Genomic DNA, 19,732 nt, shown 5'->3' on the forward strand with positions numbered 1-19,732 from the left:
CCAACTTTTATATAATGTGCAAGTGAAAAAAATTAGCATTTTTTAATAAAAAGAGCAAGTCTATTAACAAATGAAATATTTTCTTTCTATAAAAATCAAAAACAAATTAGCTGTCTTGTCTGTACCGCAATGAGGTAACTATCTAATTATTCCAAATAACAAATACAAATGCGACAATATAGTCCTTGAATGTGCCTGATCTAGAATAAATTGATCGTGTCACAATTTATCACTTATTGTCCAAAATGAAACAAAAAAATATATAGTTACTGGTAAAATATACCATGTTAAAACATTAATTTATTTTCTTTTAATGGCATCTATTTTTACTGTATTTTAACATCAATTAATCAGAGACGGCACCTCTTCCAAATCTATTTTAGTGTTGCTTTTACATTTTAGTGGATTGAAACAGCTAAAGAAGCATGTCTAACTCATTTAAAAGCTATTTTCAATCATCTATACTTTCACGTGAAGTATATTCTGCATGCATATTTTTTAAAAGATAAAACTGGCTTGAAAACAGTATCCTAATAATAACTTCATCCTTATCATTCTTTAGAGTAACTAAAGCAATGGCAATTAAAATATGGTTACTAATAGTCAGATCCAGTAAACTCAGTATGACTAGAGAGAAGGAAGTTGAAAATACTAATCTATAATATAGTAAACAAAAGTTAATTTTTTTCAAAGGCCCTAACATATGTTCAGCAAAATAGATGGCTACATTCGATTAATAAAGATTGTATGAACACATGTAATGCTATGTAATTATATTTTATTTTCTGTGTATGGATAGTTAGCCTGTGGAAAATGCCTGACAAAGTTTTACAATCCTGGAGTTTTCTATTCCCAAGATGCTTCCTGGCTGCCTCTGTGGCCCATCAGTTAGAAAATTAATTCTAAGAAATATCTTAAGTTAACTACAATTACTGAAGTCATTTGCTGGAAAGAATAAATTAATATATCTCAAAAACATGAGAACTCATTTTTTATTTAGTTATAGAGTGGGGTTCTTTGTGGTACTGTTCTCCGGTTAGGAACTGAATTGAGTAAAACCTGAGGTGGAGAAAGTATCTCACAGATAAGGTTCCCACGCAGCCTGTAGTGAAAGAATGGCTCATTAAGAGGATGAGATATATGAATACTACCAATCTTTAGCACTTTGCCATTACATCAAGAAAATTTTTTTTTTCTTGATCCATTACTTATGTCTTTCTTTGGTACAGATTTAAGATTTGCAAAAACATTTTATGTTTCCAAATTTGCCCCATAGCTGAACTGGGATTACAACTATTAAGTAGAATTATCAATCAGCCACATGAAACACAACCAAATGTTTACAATTTACAAAAGTACCTTTGCTTTAAAAGATTTTGAGGCATAAAAAAAAAAAAAAAAGATTAGAGCAGAGTTGAAAAAAACAGATGGGGCTGATATAAAACCTTGCCTTGGTTGTGCAGACTCACTGGCATGAAGAAAAGCTTGGTGGTCACAGTGGAGGATAAAGATTATAGGAGCTAAGAGCTCATGCATGCCCTGAAATACAAGAGCAAGAGAAATGAAAGGGTTAGATGTTTAAAGTCCACAAGTGGACAGAATAAGCTCAGTTAAACACTTTTTCAAATGATCTCTGCCAATCAACATTTCCATATTATATAGAAAAGCATAAAAATGAAAAGCTACAAAAATGAGATTTTATTTACTTTTAGACTTTGATTCCAATTCAACCACAGCACGTATTCTGCTTTAAAACATGGAGAGCAATTCTCTTTTAAATGACACAACAAACAATAAATTGGCATGGTAGACAACCTTGCACCTGTCAGTTGCTTCAAGATCTGTACTCATAAATATGAATTTCATTTATGCAAATTATAATCATGAGCTACAGTGTAAAGATCTGCAGTAAGAAGGGCAACTAAGAACTGTAGACCTAAGGAAATTACATCCAATGTTTTCATTATATAATGGCTCAAAATTAGGATGTCTGTAGATTTAGGAAGCGCTGAAGTCAGCTAGCTGGAAATGTTGGATAATAAAAGAAACAACCTTTAGCAGGTATGAAAGAAAACAAAGTTTTTAAAGTATGATTTTTCAACATGTTTATTCTGAAGATTACCATAAATTTTTTCCTATTTCAACTATAAATTTATTTTAAATTTTAGTGATTTCACCACAATTCTTTTCCTTATATTAGTGTTCACCTGTGAATTACATGAATAGGTATAGAAACAAAAAGGTGTATTAGCTATTAAGTTGTCTTTAAAAAAAAGTATTATAGAATCTATTATTTATCTATTATTATGTGGAAATAAGGTGTTCTACATAGTGAGTTGCCTTGTTAATTGAGATGTTTTTCCCTCTTAAGCATCAAAAAACATATATTAGCAAGTTAAAAATAAATAGCACTAATTTTGCCTCTGAAAGTAAGTAAACTGCCATTTTCCTTCTGCTTAATAACTATGGATGATCTTTTATTTAAAAAAGTAAGACAAAACATCACCTTTACAGGAAATAAAAGTAAAATATGCAAGCAGAGAGAAGAAAAAGGTTTTGCTGGTGGAAGTAGAGAAGATTTCCTGTGTGTGATAGATAGAAGGACAGTCACAGTCTAGTATAGTAGTACTGTGCTATTCTTAGGAATCTAGTTGTCTTCACAAAATAATATGAAAGTAAACTCTGTCAGACTTCATTCCCTAGCCTTGAATTAGAAGGACTGAATGACATTTCTACAAAATAATTTATGCTCTATTGACAATTTACTTGTGACAAATGAACCACACATCACTTCAGTCTTTCTAGGTAACCATCTCCTAAACCATGTACTAAACAAACCTTAAAAAGACTGTCTTACAGAAGAACATGGTAGAGAACCAGAAAGAATAAAATTAATTGTTGCTAAGTATGCTTTAAAATCATCATGAAGGGTTTATTCTTCTGGAATAACCTCAAGTCATTCCCAAAACCAAGTACCGTAATTTTAATTATCAAACTAATAGCCACTTATTGTAGAAAACTACATAAAAGCAAAAACAAAAAAGAAGGAAAAGAGGAAAAGATGAAGAAAGGGGAGGGAAGGAAGGAGGGGAGAGAGGAGAGAGGGAAGGAGAGAGGGCCAAAAAAACAAAATAAAGGAAAAAAAAAAACTATGATACACTGTAATAAACTTTTTTTTTTGCCTATTATTGATGATTTCCTTAACATAAAGTACCTAGAAGCAGAATTTCTGTGTAAATGAGTAAAGATATTTGTTAAAGTCTCACAATTATACACAATTAAGCTACTCTTCAAAAACAACTTCCTCACTTTCGAGCATAAAACTCACCATCTCACAAATTCTCACCTATATTTGTAGTGTTTTTAAAAAATCCTGTCAAATTTCACAGTCAAATGGTTGTTTTAACTTAATTAAATGCTAGTGAGAGCACACACAAAAATTGTATTGGCCATTTTTATTTAACGAATTGGCCATTTTCTCCTAAGGGTTTCCTTTAGTCTATTGATTTATAATAGTTGTCTAATTCAGGATATTAACCTTTGGTCATTTTTGTTACGTATGCTTTCCCATGTTTACCATTTGTCTCTTAAATCTGGTATTTTATAGTGAAAGTGTATGCTTTAAAATAATAAAATCAATAAATCATCCTTCATAGTTTATTATTTTGCTTTCATGTCTATAAAGACCTTCTTCATATTGAGATTAGGCAAGTACACAGTTGTCTTTTTTTTTTTTTACAGTTAATTCTTTACTCATCTACTATTTAATTTTGCCCTGAAAAATAAGTATGTATTTTTTTCACTCCAAAAGAGTTAAACTTATTTATTGAACAATCACCATTCATTGAAAAGCCCATCTTCTTGCAAGAGTTCTGAAATGTCATCTTAACCAATACTGAATACTTAGCTCTCATTTTTTCTCGGCTTGTACTGGTATTCCATTGGTTTGTATATTCTACATAAGAACTTTAATGTACACACAAACACACACAAATAAAGGCTATCTTAGGCTATTTATTAGGATCCTGGGAACTAACAAAAAGGTGTGCTTGCAAAAAATTTTTTAAAAAATAAATTTTAAATAGAACTTTAATATTGTAATGATGAGTTGTAAAATATTCCAAATAAAATATATTTTCCGTTATTTTTCTCAGAATTATCTTGCCTATTTAACTTAATGTTTTCATCCAAACTTACTTCAGTATCATTTAGTAACATAAAATGCTAAACAAAATACAGCAATTTTTATTGGCATTGCATTAAAATCAACTTGAAGAAAACAGATATTTTTAGGACACCAGATTTTCTAATCCAAAAATTTGTAGAACTTTTTTTCACAAAAATTTGTGAATAATTTTTACTGGGTTTGTTACTACGTTTTTATTGTTGGTGATAGCTAATTTAATAAGAAAGATCTCCTGTTTAAATACATCCTTCCACTTTCTTAAATGTTCTCTTCCCTCTAGTTTCTGCGACACTCTATTCCAGATTCTCTATTCATCTTCATTTATTTCAACAATTACTAACTACCTATGACATGCTGGGAACACAAAAGTAAATGAAGTGGACAAGCTCATAACCATCATGAAGCTTGCAGTCTAGAGAGCAAGACACAATAATCAAATGAGCACAGAAGTGACTATACAATTATAAACTGTGGTAAGTGATATGTGTGTATATATACATATATGTATATATATGTATGTATATCTATGTATATACATACATATGTATATATACACACATGTATATGTATGTATATCTATGTATATACATGTGTATACATATACGTATACATATATATCTTCTAGCTCTTGAACTTGCAAACAAAGTATAAGCATGTACACACACACGCACAACACAGCTCCCATTAGAAGCTTGGCCATAGAAGGTGCTCGCTACTGAATGAATGAAACATCTCACCCTGAACACAATGGTAAAAGTTAAAACAGAAAAGAGTAACACTAAATCATATTTCAATATTTCACATCAATAAACAGGCATGCTTGCTCTTTGTATAATGGAAATTAAGTTTCCTGGATACCATTTAAGACAATCTTTTACAAATTCAAATTTGAGTTCCAACTAAACTAGAAATATTTTCTTAAATAAACTTGTAAGAAATTGTTGGATTTACTCTCAATTGTAGACTAGTAAAACCTCATTAATAATTATAAGTAGCAAGTATACAGAACTCTTTAAAAGATACGAGAACTATCTAGACAGAATGGTCATAAATTCAACATGCTGTAAATTTTACAAAGAATAATCAAAAATAACATATTGTTAGTATACTTCTTGGTTCCCAAAACATGTATTTTGCTTCCATCTACACTGTCAGCATTTCTGCATGCTTAAAGCCTTTATCCCTGCTGTATTGTTAGTAGTCACTGCACTCCAAACTCTTGCCATTTGAAAATAAAGGTAACAAAGTTTTCTTCATCAACAGCCTGTAGGCTCACAAAATTGAACCTGTTCTTTTATCTGCCTGTGTTCATTTAGCCCACCAAGCAGTCTTTATTAAAGCAGAGGCATCAGGCAGTCAAAGTTCATTAATACCATTTATATAATCTCTGCAGTTTCAATTAACTCAGCAAGACATTCTACTACATGATAACAGTCTCATTAATTCAATAAAATCCCATAACTATTAACAATATGGTCGATGTTAAACGGGGTGTCACCTAGTACAATATAATAGCTTTAACAGCTTGTGATGAAACGCGAGGTTTTTTCTTAAATTTGATTTGGCTAAATATTCAGTCCTTCTACAGCAAGGTATTATTTCTATGTAAAGAATCTATAGGATTTTAAACATGTGCAGGGAGTAATTAAGTCTTATTAACTGATACCCAGGAGTAAGTTAATACTAGACTTTATTTAAATTATCAAGAATCTGATCTTCCATATTCCTGTTTAGTCTTCCTTACAAATGCAGTGGGCCACATACATCACAAATGATGGAGTGTGCAGTTATGTTTTTGTTCCTTGTCAGTAGGACTTGATTCCATTATTATAAGACTTCCCTAATTGTTTTCTTTCTCTAAAGAAAAAGGTAAAATACAAGTGTATCTTGGAATAATTTTACTCTGACTTGATTCCTATCATCAAATCTTTAACTGTGAGGTATTTTAAAATATTTGAAAGAACAGAAGAGACAATGAGCAGATAGGCTTGATAATAAAAGCCAACACAATGAGAAGAAAGTGGAAAAACAGAAATAAACCTAGATCATAGATGAAAAGTCTGAGCTACTGAACTGACTAATGCTGCAGAACTATTTTGCTCCCCCCAACTTCTAATAATGTGCAATAATAATTAAAGTCCAACATTTTCTGTTATTTACCTCCAAAAAATCCTATACTGATAGATTTATTTTCTCTCAGTCTCCTTATTTTGGTTTCTTTGTTTTTGGTTTTGGGACTTTGTCTATGACTTCTGGATAGCCTATATTGCTTGGAAAGGCCCTCCTACCCTGAAATTATAAAAAATTCTCTTAAATTTTTTCTAATGTTTTTAAGTAATTCTTATTTTTCCATTTATATTTTGGCTCTATCTGAAATTTTTCTCCAATAAAGGTATAACTTAAGCTTTTTTGTAGATGGAGAGCCAAATACGGCAAGTCAGTGAAAACATCTTATCATATTAAGATCTCATACATAACTGGACCTGTTGTTAGCTTGTTCCACTGATCTATTTGTCCAATTCCACACTACTGTCACATTAGTTTAATCACGGAAGATTTACAAAAGTCTTCATATCTCCCTTTGACATTCTTCCCCTCCCTTAAATTCTGTGGCAACTCCAACATACTTAATGACTATAATAATAACCACCACAACTACCAACATGAACTCTTAATAAGAACTATATGTTTTTAACTCTACAAAGTCTATACTATTGTTGCCCTCTTCTTACAGATAAGGAAACCAAAGATTAGAAAAGTTGAATAAATTGCCTAAGGTTATGTAGATAGTTAATGGTGGAGCTGAGATTCAAATAAAAGGAGTTGAGCCTAGCAATATGCTTAATCACCAAGCTATATTATCTCCATCAAAATTACTGTAAAGTTTTTGGCCCTAAATTTGAAATAACTGTGTCCAGTTTTTAGAAAGCATATCTGTTGCTTAGACTATCATTGGGATGATGTATTAACATTTACATATTAACTTGGGAAGAAGTAATATTTTTATTTAATGTCTTCTCATCTAAAAACATGCTATCTCTTTTCTGTTTATTCAAGTCTGGCTTTATATCCTTCAATAACATTTATAGTTTTCTTCATACAGCTTCTGTACTTATATTGTTAAGTTCATTTCTAGATATTTTATAGTTTTGGTTTGCATTATGAATGGGATATATTTTTTCCATTTCCCATTCTAAACAGGGGTTTATAATAATTAATTGTAACTAATACAACTATGTAACTAATATAAAGATCTATTATTAATTTTAAAAATAAGATAAAATCAGTTCCCTTGAATAGTCTTTGTACAGAGAAATTGTATTGTTTAAAACAACTGTAATACGATTTGATATATTATTTTTAACTAATCAAATTTATTTCAGATTAAATACATTGCTCTCACCATACAAGTGTATTCTGTTTATATTACACTGAAGTTAGGTAGTCTTCTGTTAGACCTACATCATGACTTTTGATTATTAGAGAATTTATTAATTTAGTTTGAATTCCCACTTAAAATACAATCGAGAAATACATAAAAATATTTTTCTTCATGTATTTTTACTGAAACACAATAGCTTAAGTGAAAACTGAGATACGTCTTCACATATTAAATATACAATTTACATTTCAATAAAAATAAAACATAATCCAACAATCTTCTCCGCTTTAATAATGGGATGACTCAAGTATCAGGCTCATAAAGAATATCATATAAACTTCAAAAAAAAATACTTAAAGGAACTTTCTGTAGTTATAGTACTGATAAATTTTAAATAGTAATAGGATACTTTATATTTTACATGGCATGTCACATATTTATAAATGCTGTACTTAGAAACAATATTTATACATACAGTTCTGAAAAGTTTTATTACTAGATTGGCTTCAAAGATGTTGTTTATAAACAAACTCCTAAAAGTTGAAAGAAAAGATTGAATGCCTTATAGAAGACAATTTGGTGGAATGTCTTATAATAAGGAAGAAGCATATGTGCTTCAATGAGCTTACTTTTCTCACCATGCAGCTGACAAGCAGCTCTTTGATTGCTTTACTATTATGGTACAACTTTGGATACAATAAAGGCTACATTATTGCTCTATCATTTGTCAAGCTGTATAGAAAATTTTGAGTCAATGGATGCCACCTGTACGATATTTTCATTACCTGTTTATAAAGCAACTGCTCGTTTTCTCTAGCATAACAGAAAAGAACATCTGTAAGAATTTTTCTCACATTTTCTTCCTGGAAAAACTGCATTTCAGGAAACCTGAAAAAAGAAAACACAGGATTGAAAGTGACTAGCACAATTCCAAGAATTACCCTCAAACTCTCATCTCTGAGAGGTGCCAAGGGCTGCTTTAGGTTTTAGTACATGTCTGTATTTGCCGTGCAGCTTATGCCATTGGTGGGACTGATATGTTAAGGAGAAAAGGGTGAGGAGAGGGAAATTATTATATCACTGAGGAAAACGATACCTTCAACATATAAATATTTCAAATATTTTCCATATGCTTAAAGACATCACATTGTGAATATAACCATTTTTAAACAAAATGAATTATAGCCTGTGTATTTGAGGTGGGCAATCACTTTGTTTAGCCTATTTGGTTTTTAGGACTAGAATGTGACCTTGTTAGTACCAACTTTTTGAAGAAATCATTGTCTTTTTAATGCAAATATCAGGATTTAAATTATTACTCATGAGCACACTGTTAGTGTTATCTGATTAAAATGTAGACTTTAAATGGAACAAGTTAGTTGCTTAAATCCTCTCTGGATCCAAAATTCTATCAGTGCTTTGAGGTGAAGTGAAATGGAAAAAGGGTAGACTATTAACTGAAAGGAGCTTAAATAATTATTTCTAAAACAAGAATATACAATTCCAAGAACCCAAAGAGCCAATACACAGCAATGCAATACACAATGAAAATATAAGGGAAGAGAGGATGTCACTAGAACTAAAGTCAAATGGGTTCAATCACAATAGGTTTAAACAAGAACTTTCAGGAGAGGAGGAACATGGAACACCAGTGGGCAAGGTAACCAAATCAGAAGCTATTAAGGCCTAGAGGGCAATGAGTATTCCAGGTGTACAGCACAGTATGGTAATTAGTCATCAGAAAGAAAGGTATTTCCATGAAGTCCTGCCAGTTGGGAGCAGGAAAACAGGACAGAAGAAAAGGTGGGGCAGGTCTGAAAAGAGCTTTATGTTAAATTTACAACTGAGGAAATGCAATAGAGTGACTCTACATTTTTTGAATGGGGACGTAACAAAGGGAATAGTATTTGAGTCCTCTAAGTGGGGATAGGGCTAAAAGAGGAGAGATTACAGAAAGGAGATAAAAGGGCATTACAATGAAACTAAATGGAAAAATTGCAAACCTGAAAAGGAAAGCCTTTGCCCAAATTCATGCTGCAGGAATTGCTAGCTGTGGAACCTTGAATAAATGATTGCCTCCTCTATTAAGTAGGGATAATAAAACTGATCTTGTGATCAAGATGAGATACAGTGAAAGCACCAAGAACAGTGACTGGCAAGTAGTAGATGTTGAGAAATAGAGGTCATTATTAGTCTTGGAGCATTGTCGGTACTTTATGTGATGAAGATGTGAATTAGGTGGCTTTGGAACTAGAAAATAAGAGGAAGAAACTGAAGAGGAAGAGCGCCTAAAGCAGGAAGGCACCGGGCATTATCGAAACAGAAAAAATACTCCTTAATTAGTCTTTAAGAGAGCAACAATGGCTGTTTCACTCCATATCATAATGGTTTACTGCCTCCTATTTTTGGAGACCTCGGCTGTGTTATGCTTCATTCTGATCCTCTTCTGGCTCACCGTGACTTATTACCTTGTCTCTAGTCCAGGCTGGGTTCCTGGGTAAACTATGCTAGTGGCCTCCAAAGTATTTCTTTCTGGTCCTAATTTTTATGCTTATCAGTTCATATGACTTTTGCTTGAAATTCCCTTTGATGTACAAATGTCTCCAGACACAGATATTTGATCTGCTAACAACTCATATATCTGAGCAAGACTACTTCACATCTCTGCATAAATCTCAATGTGATGAATTTCAAGACAGTCCCCACTCAGCCATGGGAGTTTGACTAGGGACAAGTGACCTTGGTTCCTAAAGGATAAAAAAATTAACCTAACGGTAGATTCAGAGTAAGAATAATATATGATAGAAGCCAAAGAAGATCCAGAAAGATATCAAATGCACCGAGGTAGGAAAGAAACACAACAATTTTTTGAATGACTTATCTGGAACAAAAAGAAGCCGCTAAAGCCCTTAGAAAGTCAAACACCCCCAAATAATCAGGATGAAAGGTAAGTAATTAATAAGACAAATTGCTGAAGAGAAATTTCTTGTGAGAGCTTAGTCACTAAGTTAAAACAAGGATAACCCTTTTGAGAGATAAAATTGTTTCCTCTTCTTCCTCAATAGATGACTTAAATCTAGGCCTATCCTTAAGTAGGCTTCATGCCCCATGATTTACATCAAGTGGCCACTAATGATTTTGTGTGTCTCCTTGCTTAACTATTCTTTGGAAATTTTCTATGCGTACCAGCACAACCAAATTCTGTGTAGTGTTGCAATCTGAATTATGGGATTATAAGAGAAAACACTAAGAACTGCAACATTCACTTTGTAACAAATACCCACGAACTCTATAGCAAGAGTTTAATACTTAACTACTAAAAATGTCAATTATATTACATACCAATTCATAGTTTCATTCAAATGCATACTATCCACTTGCAAGATTAAAAACTAGAGAACTACAGAAATTAAATTGCAGGTAGATAATTTAAATTACTCTCTTTTAGTAAATATCCAATCAACTGAAAATGTGTATTAGGCAGACACAGCATATCTATGCAATAACATGCAATCGACAATTCTATTCTACAATGCTAGAGCGCCAATTTATGAAGTTTTATGGTACCCCCCCTTTTTTTTTAAGAAAAGCATGACTTGTTCTCTAAATTCAGATGAGGAATACACTGCATCAAATACGTAAGGTAGAAAGATATAGAAAACTTCTGAAAAAGAAATACATGTTAATGCTATTTCAGAAGTTGGAAAAAGAACTGACATTCAGAGAATTCTAAGCTGAAAGATGATGATGATCCAGTCCAACTTGAAGATGATTCAGTCTAAATGAGAAAGTAACAAGTAAGGACACTGAAACAGAGATTAAACCTGTCCCAATGTATCTGGGTAGTTAACAGTACTTTCCACTGCTTCACTAAATAGTTATAAATGAGTTAATATATACATGTTTAGGTAAAATTCCATGAGTTTAGTTACACAAAAGAACATAGGTCATAAGGCTGATGACTATATCTGTAAAATAACATATTTCTTATAACAAATACGCGATTGTCATATTCTCAGGCTTCAAAACAGAAAATATACCATCTATAGGAATCAGAAATAAGAGGGAGAAAAGTACAGTGAGTAGCTTTTCTAGGAATAGTAATAATCAGTTTTTAATGATTATATATATATATTTATTTATTTTACTCCGTGGCATCTGGTGTTAACTCAGGACAGATAAATTGATTTGAACATCAGTTTAACCCAAAAATCATTGAAAAGGATAATCTACTTTGGAAATAGTGATAAAAATCACAAACTACAGACCCAAGCTAAATTAAACAACTGTTAAGATTTTGAAAAATCAATAGTGTGACTACATTTTCATGCAAAAAAGAGAAATGGTAGTAACTTCAGTAAAGATGACAGAGAAAAACATTTAGAATTAAAACTTTATTAGTTTATGATTCTTTCAAGCTAAAATATCTGATAGGAAAGTAAAAGATAAAAAAATCACACTGAATAGGACTGAAGAAAATTTTTGTTATTATAAGAATATAAAAGTCCGAGAGAAGTAATTTCTGCATTTGGCCGGAAAATGAAAATAAAGATGGCAAATAGGGACAGTGAAAGTCTAATTGAGAAAAAGCAAAGATAAAATAATACTAAAATATTCCATGATGAAACTTAGACTCATACAGTGTCAGATTTTTACTTGATGAAAAAAAAAGAAGTCGTATTTTAGTTTTAATTTAGTTGATCAATATTTAAAACATAGCAGTTTCACTCTCAAGATGTGTGAAGGAACTTATATTTAGACAATTTTTACATACTGCAAACTAATACCAACAGATATAAAAGTATGGTGTGTGTCTTTTGTTTTGCATCTTCAAATAAGCCAAAATTCATAGGGAATAGTCTTCATTATAAGGTCAAAAAAGTTGTCTCATTATGGAAAAATTATAATAGTCTTCATTATAAGGTCAAAAAAGTTGTCTCATTATGGAAAAATTCAAACATTTATAAAAAAGAGATAATAGTAGACTGAACCCCAATATATCCATTACCCAGCTTCATCACCAATCAATTCTTGTCTTATATATTCCTCCCTCAATGCTGCATTTTGAAGTAAATCTGAGACATCACTACATCTATAAATATTGCTGTATCTCTCAGAGATAAGGACTCTTTAAAAACATAACCATAGTATCATTATAATCCTACTACTAATAAAAATAATACATTAAATAAATCAAATATCCAGCCAATTTTCAAATATCTCTAAAATATATTCAGTTTGTTAAAATCAAGATCTAAGATATGTCTTTTTATTGAAATTTGATGATATATCTCTTAGGACTCTTTTACGTCATAAAATTTTCCTTCCTCTCTTTTTTTTTATAAGAAGCTAAATTGTTTATCCTATAGAAACATCCAACATTCTGAATTTTATTTATTGTTCCTCCATTTTTTTTTTTTTAATTTATTTAACGCATACCTCCTTCCCATTATTTCCTATAAAGTGGTAGTTAGGGATAGAGCCTTCATTAGATTTAGGTTCGACTTTCAATAAATTCTTCATGGGTGATGTGATGGTTTTAAGACATTTCACAAATTCTTTGGCACTTCTCCCATAAAAAGGTAAGTCTAACTCCCCTCCATTTGAGCATGTGCTGGCCTTAGTGACTAGCTTATCACAGAGAAGACCGTGTAAGTGATGTCTGTCTGGCTCTCCATGTGGACATATCCTTGGAACCAAAGACACCATGCTGCTAAGGGTCAAGCAGCTACATGGGAGGGCCATGTGGAGGTGCTACAGCTCCAGATCCAGAAGATCTCTGCTGAAAGCCGTCTTTAACAGCCAGATATATGACTGAACCAACCTCCAGACCCTAATTTTCAATGTGGCCTAGCTAACACAATGTGGAAAAGAGACAAACTGTGCTGCTAAGATCTGCCCAAGTTATAGATTGATTCATCAACAAAATAAATTCTGTTGTTTTAAGCTTTGGGGTAGTTTACAATGCAGCGATAAATAACTGGCACGGTTGGTGTTGTGTATTTCTATCAGAGGCACATATTGTTAGCTTAACTCTCTTTTTGTGAAGCTAGCAACCATCGATAATCATTGCTTTGATGTATTAATTCACTAGAGGTTGTAAAATGGTAAAGCTATAATTTTATCATTTTTTTCTTCCTTTATTGTCTAAAATACACACAGAAAGAAAAATTTCCCTTCATCAATGTTTAGTTATCCTGAAGTACAGATCATCATAATTTTAAAAAATTTTGTTGATTTCCATTACCTTTGTTGTTAGCTATTTGTGGACACCTAAGATTTATGAATGAGAGAATGACCACTAATTCTTTCACAAAAGTGGTTTATGACAACTATTCTTTTTCCCTTTGGATATCTTCTCATGTGATTGTAATGTATGGGCATGAATCAGGAGGTGAGGGATGCTCGGAGACAACTAAACACCAGGTTTAGAGTTCAATATCTAGGAATCCAGGTGCCCGATGGGAGTTAACTGGAGAGACATTTGATAAGGCAATGGTCTGTCATAATACAGAGGAAAACCTGGGAAATATCTGGGTTGTCTATAATGAAGAGTTCTGCAGAAAACAAAGAAACAAAACGAATATTTTCTAAGCAAGAAAAGAGTTAAGAAAAGAGTGAAATGATAAAGGGCTTTGTCACTGAATTGTAGTACATAATTAGGTAATTAGAAGTATTAAAACAGACAAAGCATTGAGCCCAGATGAATTACTGAAGATGCAAGTATTCAATAAGATGCCCCAAGGGGAAAAATAAAGCCCTTGGTGAAGGTTTATAATCATGCAGTAGGACAGAGACGCACAGAAGGACTTGAAGGAACAATAACTGATGTTATATCCATTCTTCAAAAACAGAATTTCAAAAGAAGCATTCATACAAAATTTAAAATGAGTTGAAGAAAACTCCCTAGAATACTATTAAATACTAAAATAACTATAATACCTTACCCTAGGTTTATTGTTTTATTAAAGAAAAACTAAAAAATCAAGCCGGGAACAATTTGATGTAGAATGAAAGCGGATACACCAGATACTTTTTCTTCCTGTGCTCCCTATTTTGGTTGATGACTTCACCATTCTCCCTGTTCAACCAAATCTGCTTTCTCATCGCTCCAGGCACACAGGTGGAGTTAATTGCCTGGCCTCCTTTTCAGTGAGCTATGGCCATTGACTCAGTGCTAGCCAATGGAATGAGAGTGGAAGTGAAGTGTGAGCACAAAAGTCATCCCTTCGCCCCAATCAGGGCCCACAGATATTTCCCCTCCCAGCTGGAGAGAATGAAAAAGGTCATCTGGGAGATATGGGAAGCTAGATGTGGACTGTAGTAATTTAAAAAATATACCTGCAAGTTATTTAACACACCTCCCTTCTTTCTTGCATTGCTCACTCTTGGGGAAGTATCATCTGGAGAAAGACACTAAAGCAGTCCCATGGAGAGGGACCAATGCTGATACCCCTGCCCCGTTCGGGCCTTCAGATGACTGCAGCTCCAGCTGACACCCGACTGCAATCTCATGAGACTCAAAAGCCAGATTGTTCCAGCTAAGCTGCTCCTAAACTCCTGATATAAGAAACTATGAAATAAAAAATTACCGTTCCAAGTCACTAAGTTTTGGTTGATTTATTATAGTAGCAATAGATAACTAAGACAGGTTTTGATACCTGAAGTTGAAGTGTTAAAAAAAGCCCATAAAATACATGGTAGAAGTGTCTATGGGACTGCATAGAAGGTAGAAGAGCCTTGCATAAAGCATCAGTGAAAGACTAAACGGTATGAATGAGACTGTTAACAAAAGACAGCCCATGAGGAAGCTGACAGTGAGGCCTTAAATGAAAATGGGGAAAACATTAGAGAAAATACATTCCTTACTGTGTAGTGGCAACATGGCAGCCTGCAGTTATAAGGAAAATAGAAAATGTACTTAATAACTTGGGCGATCTAACTAAGGAGCTATCCAAGCAGAGTACTGAAGGTGCTGACAGCTTCACACTGATACTTATAGTAGAATGAAAGAGGAGAAAAACAAAAGGAAGAACTGCTAACAATAAAGGTGCTAGGGCTTGTTAGGTTTAAAGTAAAAGTTTTTCTCCGTCTCAGCCTCTTTAGTCAGCAAAAGATAACATTAAGACACTACTTCTAGGCTAAGATCAAATGTAAGATAGAGTCAGAAAAACAAGATCTAAAAATAAAAACAAGGGCGTGAATGTAAAATCTTTTGTTAAGATCTCAGAAAGCTCTTATGCAGTGCCTCGAAGAACGCTTCTGTCAGACAAGATGCCCTGATGCCCTGTAAAGATTTAAAAAGGCATGCCTCACACAGTCTTTACCAGTTAGAGGGCAGATATGCTGCTAAACCTCCTACACTGCACATGACAGCCTCTCACAACAAAGAATTCATTGGGCGAAATGTCAATAATCTCAAGGTTGAGAAACTCTGCCATGGAGTACATGAACCCAGAGGGCAGCAAGAGTATCTACTTATTTCATCTCTATCTCCTTCTTAATCCTTCTGATTAAGATTTGACATAACTCGCTCATGTTTCCATTTCCTGTTTTCTGCACAGAGGGCTTTGCATACAGAAGGTATTTGATAAATACTTCTTGAATTAAGAGTGTTAAATCTAGGCAAACAATGTTGACATAAAATATTATAGAATAATGGTAAGACCTGAAGTCCTAGGTATTATTTCTTTTTTGGCCATTAACAAGTTATAGTTTCTTAAGTCATATTCTTCCTGAACTTCCACTTTCCATGTTTGCAAAATAAAAAGAATTTGATGATGACCAATAACATAAATGCCTGTTTTGGGTACCAGGTACTGGGGAAGATGAAAATACAAAAGATAAATACTAAGTACTCACAAAAATCCAGGAGACAAAATAGACATTTTACAAATATTCTTAAAGGAAGATAATGAAAATAAAATATGCATGATCTGTAAAAAAACAGATGAGACACTATTTTCTTTATTAGGATCCTCAACTTGCAGAACAGGAGCTGGTATGCAGTAATTTCTCAAGTAGTATTTGTTGAACGAATAAATAAATTGACAAACCTACAAACAAGCCAACAAATGAAAAATGAAAATTAAATCTGTGGACTCAGGAGGAGGCGAAATATAAGAAAGTCCAGACATACCAGAGTTCTGTCTTTGTTTTTGTAGTTAATAAAGACAAGAGAAACATATAGTTTTCATAAGCCATAAACTGGTGGTGAACACTGATTTTAAAGAGGCAAAGAAAAGGAAGTAGGAACCTGGTGTTGTGACAGGAGTAGGATCCAGCCCAAGAGGACCACAGAAAAATTCCAAACGTCTAACCTGGGAGTTTGAAATCACCACACAGGTGAGAAGATGAAGCAGAAGGGTTAGGATGACGGGAAATATCAAAGAAGGGGAAAGAGCAGGCAGGGCTGGAGTTTCAAGAGGTGGTATGTGTCACCATCTAAATAGAGGCTTTTGTCAAAGGTTCTATCTAGTTCTCAAATGCCTTGAGTTACATAGCAAACCATCTCTCCTACTGCCTCCTCTCCCCATCATCAAAACAAAAGAAGAACAACAAAAAAACCTTTTTACTCATACATAAAGGTGAAAAATTAGGGAAAAATTAGGCAGATAAATACATGCACTTTAAGTGCAAGACTGTCTCAACTAAAAATGCAGGCTTTATGTTGCAATTTTTCAACAATTAATAAAAAAGGAAAAAGCATGTATATCAGAGTATTTACCCTTGAAGTATCAAAATAGTTTCAATTCCAAATTTGTATGAAAGTCCTAAAAGGTTATGTCACATCACTAGGAATACTTTAGGAGGGGTATTGCTTTACCACCCACCAGACTATTTTTTAACCTCACACTCAGTATGTGAACACACAACTATAAATAGTGCTAAAAAATCAGGCTTAATCTAAAACAAGGAGGATCTCAAAGGAAAAACTCTTCTGTTCAGCAGCTCAGGGTGATATAACTGTGCTGCCACTGCATGTATCACTTCTCCCAAATTCCAAAGATTAGGGGCGTCAAGATACTAATCAAAGCACTGGAACTATATATTCTGCAGCAAATACACCTATATTTTCACTCAAATACTAAAAAAAAAAAATTAAGTTTTAAAATATCCCGTAAGTTGGAATAAATGTGTGATAAGACTGTGCATTCTTAAATAGAACAGAAATGGGAAACATCCGCATTAAAAACAGGAGCAGTACAGGAAAATACATATTTCTAAATAAATACGTGCAACCATGATAATCAAATATTTTGTTTTTACCTTAAATGTTGTCAAATGAGGAAGGACGACAGGCCATTTGACAGAAGAATTGTTTCTTATATTCCTGAAACTCTGTTTTTCCCCCTCTTTAATATTTAAGAAACACACACAGGTTGCCGACAACTCTTACAGAGCGGCTTGTGTTGTAGTTTTCACTTTCTCGGCTGTGAACAAGTGCATATGTGAGGGCTGGTCGTGCATGCACAAGTATGTACTTTGCCTGCATTACATAAAATCACAGCACAACACCAAGTACATCCACTCATTCATGTGTGCCTGCAGTCCACCTCGAGGAGACTGAAAATATAAATACAAGCTGCTATTTTGGTGTGATCACACGAACATGGCAGCTTGTGTGTTTTTTTTTTCCTAACATTTTAACACTGGGCAGATTGTCTGCATTAACACACACCAAAATCAATTCTGCTCTGAAATTGCTTGTAAAATCTTCCTTCCCTAAGGAATTTCTTTTTTATTTAAGTACAAAATGGGTTTGGAGGAAATTGTATAAAAGATACCAACATTTAGGACGTCTTAAATATAAAGTGTGACAATCAAGTCACACTTTACAGAATATTGACAGTATTGCTCCCAAAATGGAAACTGTGGAGAAGATGGACTTCAAACAAGAAAAAAAAAAAAAAAAAATCAAGTTAACTTTGTAAAATCACTTCTGTATATCACTAACATACAAATATAGAAAAAAATTCAAACTAGTCTAATTTCAAGCTGCTTACTACATTGTAATATAATAGGTAAATTTGACCAAAACTCAGATGAAACTTATATATTATAAAAATACATGAAGGTTTCTTAATGGCATAGAAAAGAAAAAAAGTAAATATGTAGCATAGGCCCTATCTAAAAGTTCAGTATCAATAAAAAATAAAATGCAGACATTCATATCAGATACTATAAAAATATGACAAGAATGAATTATATATCATGCTGTCCAACAGAACTTTCTATAATAGAAATGTTCTATATCTGTGCTGTCTCATACAATAGCCGTGAGCACTTGAAATGTGGCTACTATGAATGAAGACTTAATCTTAAGTTTTATTTAATCTTAATTAATTTTAAATGGCCACATGAGCCTGGTGGCTACCAAAGTGGACAGCACACATCTACAGTTTTAAAAAGATAATTTTAGAAATTATTAATGAATCCACAAAATATCAAATGACAACCTATATTTAACAGAGGATACAAAGTTTGCTTAAACAGATTATGTCTAAAGCTTGGACCATAAAGTATAAACAAAAGGAAGGATTAAAATGAGAAAGTTGGATCTTTACAGATTTAACCATATCATGGAGATTCAAGTAGGAAAGAATGTAATTAAATGATGAATGAGCTGCCTGAAGTGCTAACTGTAATGACCCTATAATAACCAGAAACATAAAAGACCAAAAATTGAAGATGAGGACTAGCATATCCAATAGAGGATCAGATAAATTTTAAATACAGTCAAAGTTACAATTATAAAAGTAAGTTAAAGAATTTCAGTCATTTAATTGAAGGGAGAGGGAGAACACATTTGAAGAAAAGATGATACTATTTGGCAATAGCTTATAAATATGTTAATTAGCAAATGATGTTATAGACACTATAAATACACTTTTAGAATAGACCTTGATAGACCAAATAACAGACTTCTTTGGCATCTACTATGAAGATGATATTTTATTCTGAACTCAATACTTCCCATCATTTTAAATTATACTGAATTTCATCTAATATTACAGCCTTCGAAGCATGGCAAAATGGGTTCGGAATGGACAATTCAAGTTCCAAATTAGAAATGCTGTAAATTGGAATTCTTTGATTTACCTTTTGATTTTCAGTTTTTCTCAATAATAAAAATGAGAATAGTAACAACCTCATTAGGTTGA

General features: G+C 32.8%; 1 protein-coding gene across 7 annotated transcripts in view; it reads right to left on the bottom strand.

Moving 5' to 3' along the window:
• Positions 1 to 19,732, bottom strand: part of TBC1D5 (TBC1 domain family member 5) — a 468,533-nt gene that overhangs the window by 184,337 nt on the left and 264,464 nt on the right. For all 7 annotated transcript variants that reach the window (XM_025043592.1, XM_015585816.2, XM_025043594.1 and 4 more), the window contains 2 exons: positions 8,354 to 8,456; positions 1,451 to 1,539 (listed from right to left, as the gene is read on the bottom strand). In XM_025043592.1, the coding sequence (XP_024899360.1) occupies positions 1,451 to 1,539; positions 8,354 to 8,456 (192 nt within the window). The remainder of the gene's footprint in view (positions 1 to 1,450; positions 1,540 to 8,353; positions 8,457 to 19,732) is intronic.

The sequence above is a fragment of the Pteropus alecto genome, unplaced genomic scaffold, assembly GCF_000325575.1.
Source record: "Pteropus alecto unplaced genomic scaffold, ASM32557v1 scaffold92, whole genome shotgun sequence".
Lineage (NCBI taxonomy): Eukaryota > Metazoa > Chordata > Mammalia > Chiroptera > Pteropodidae > Pteropus > Pteropus alecto.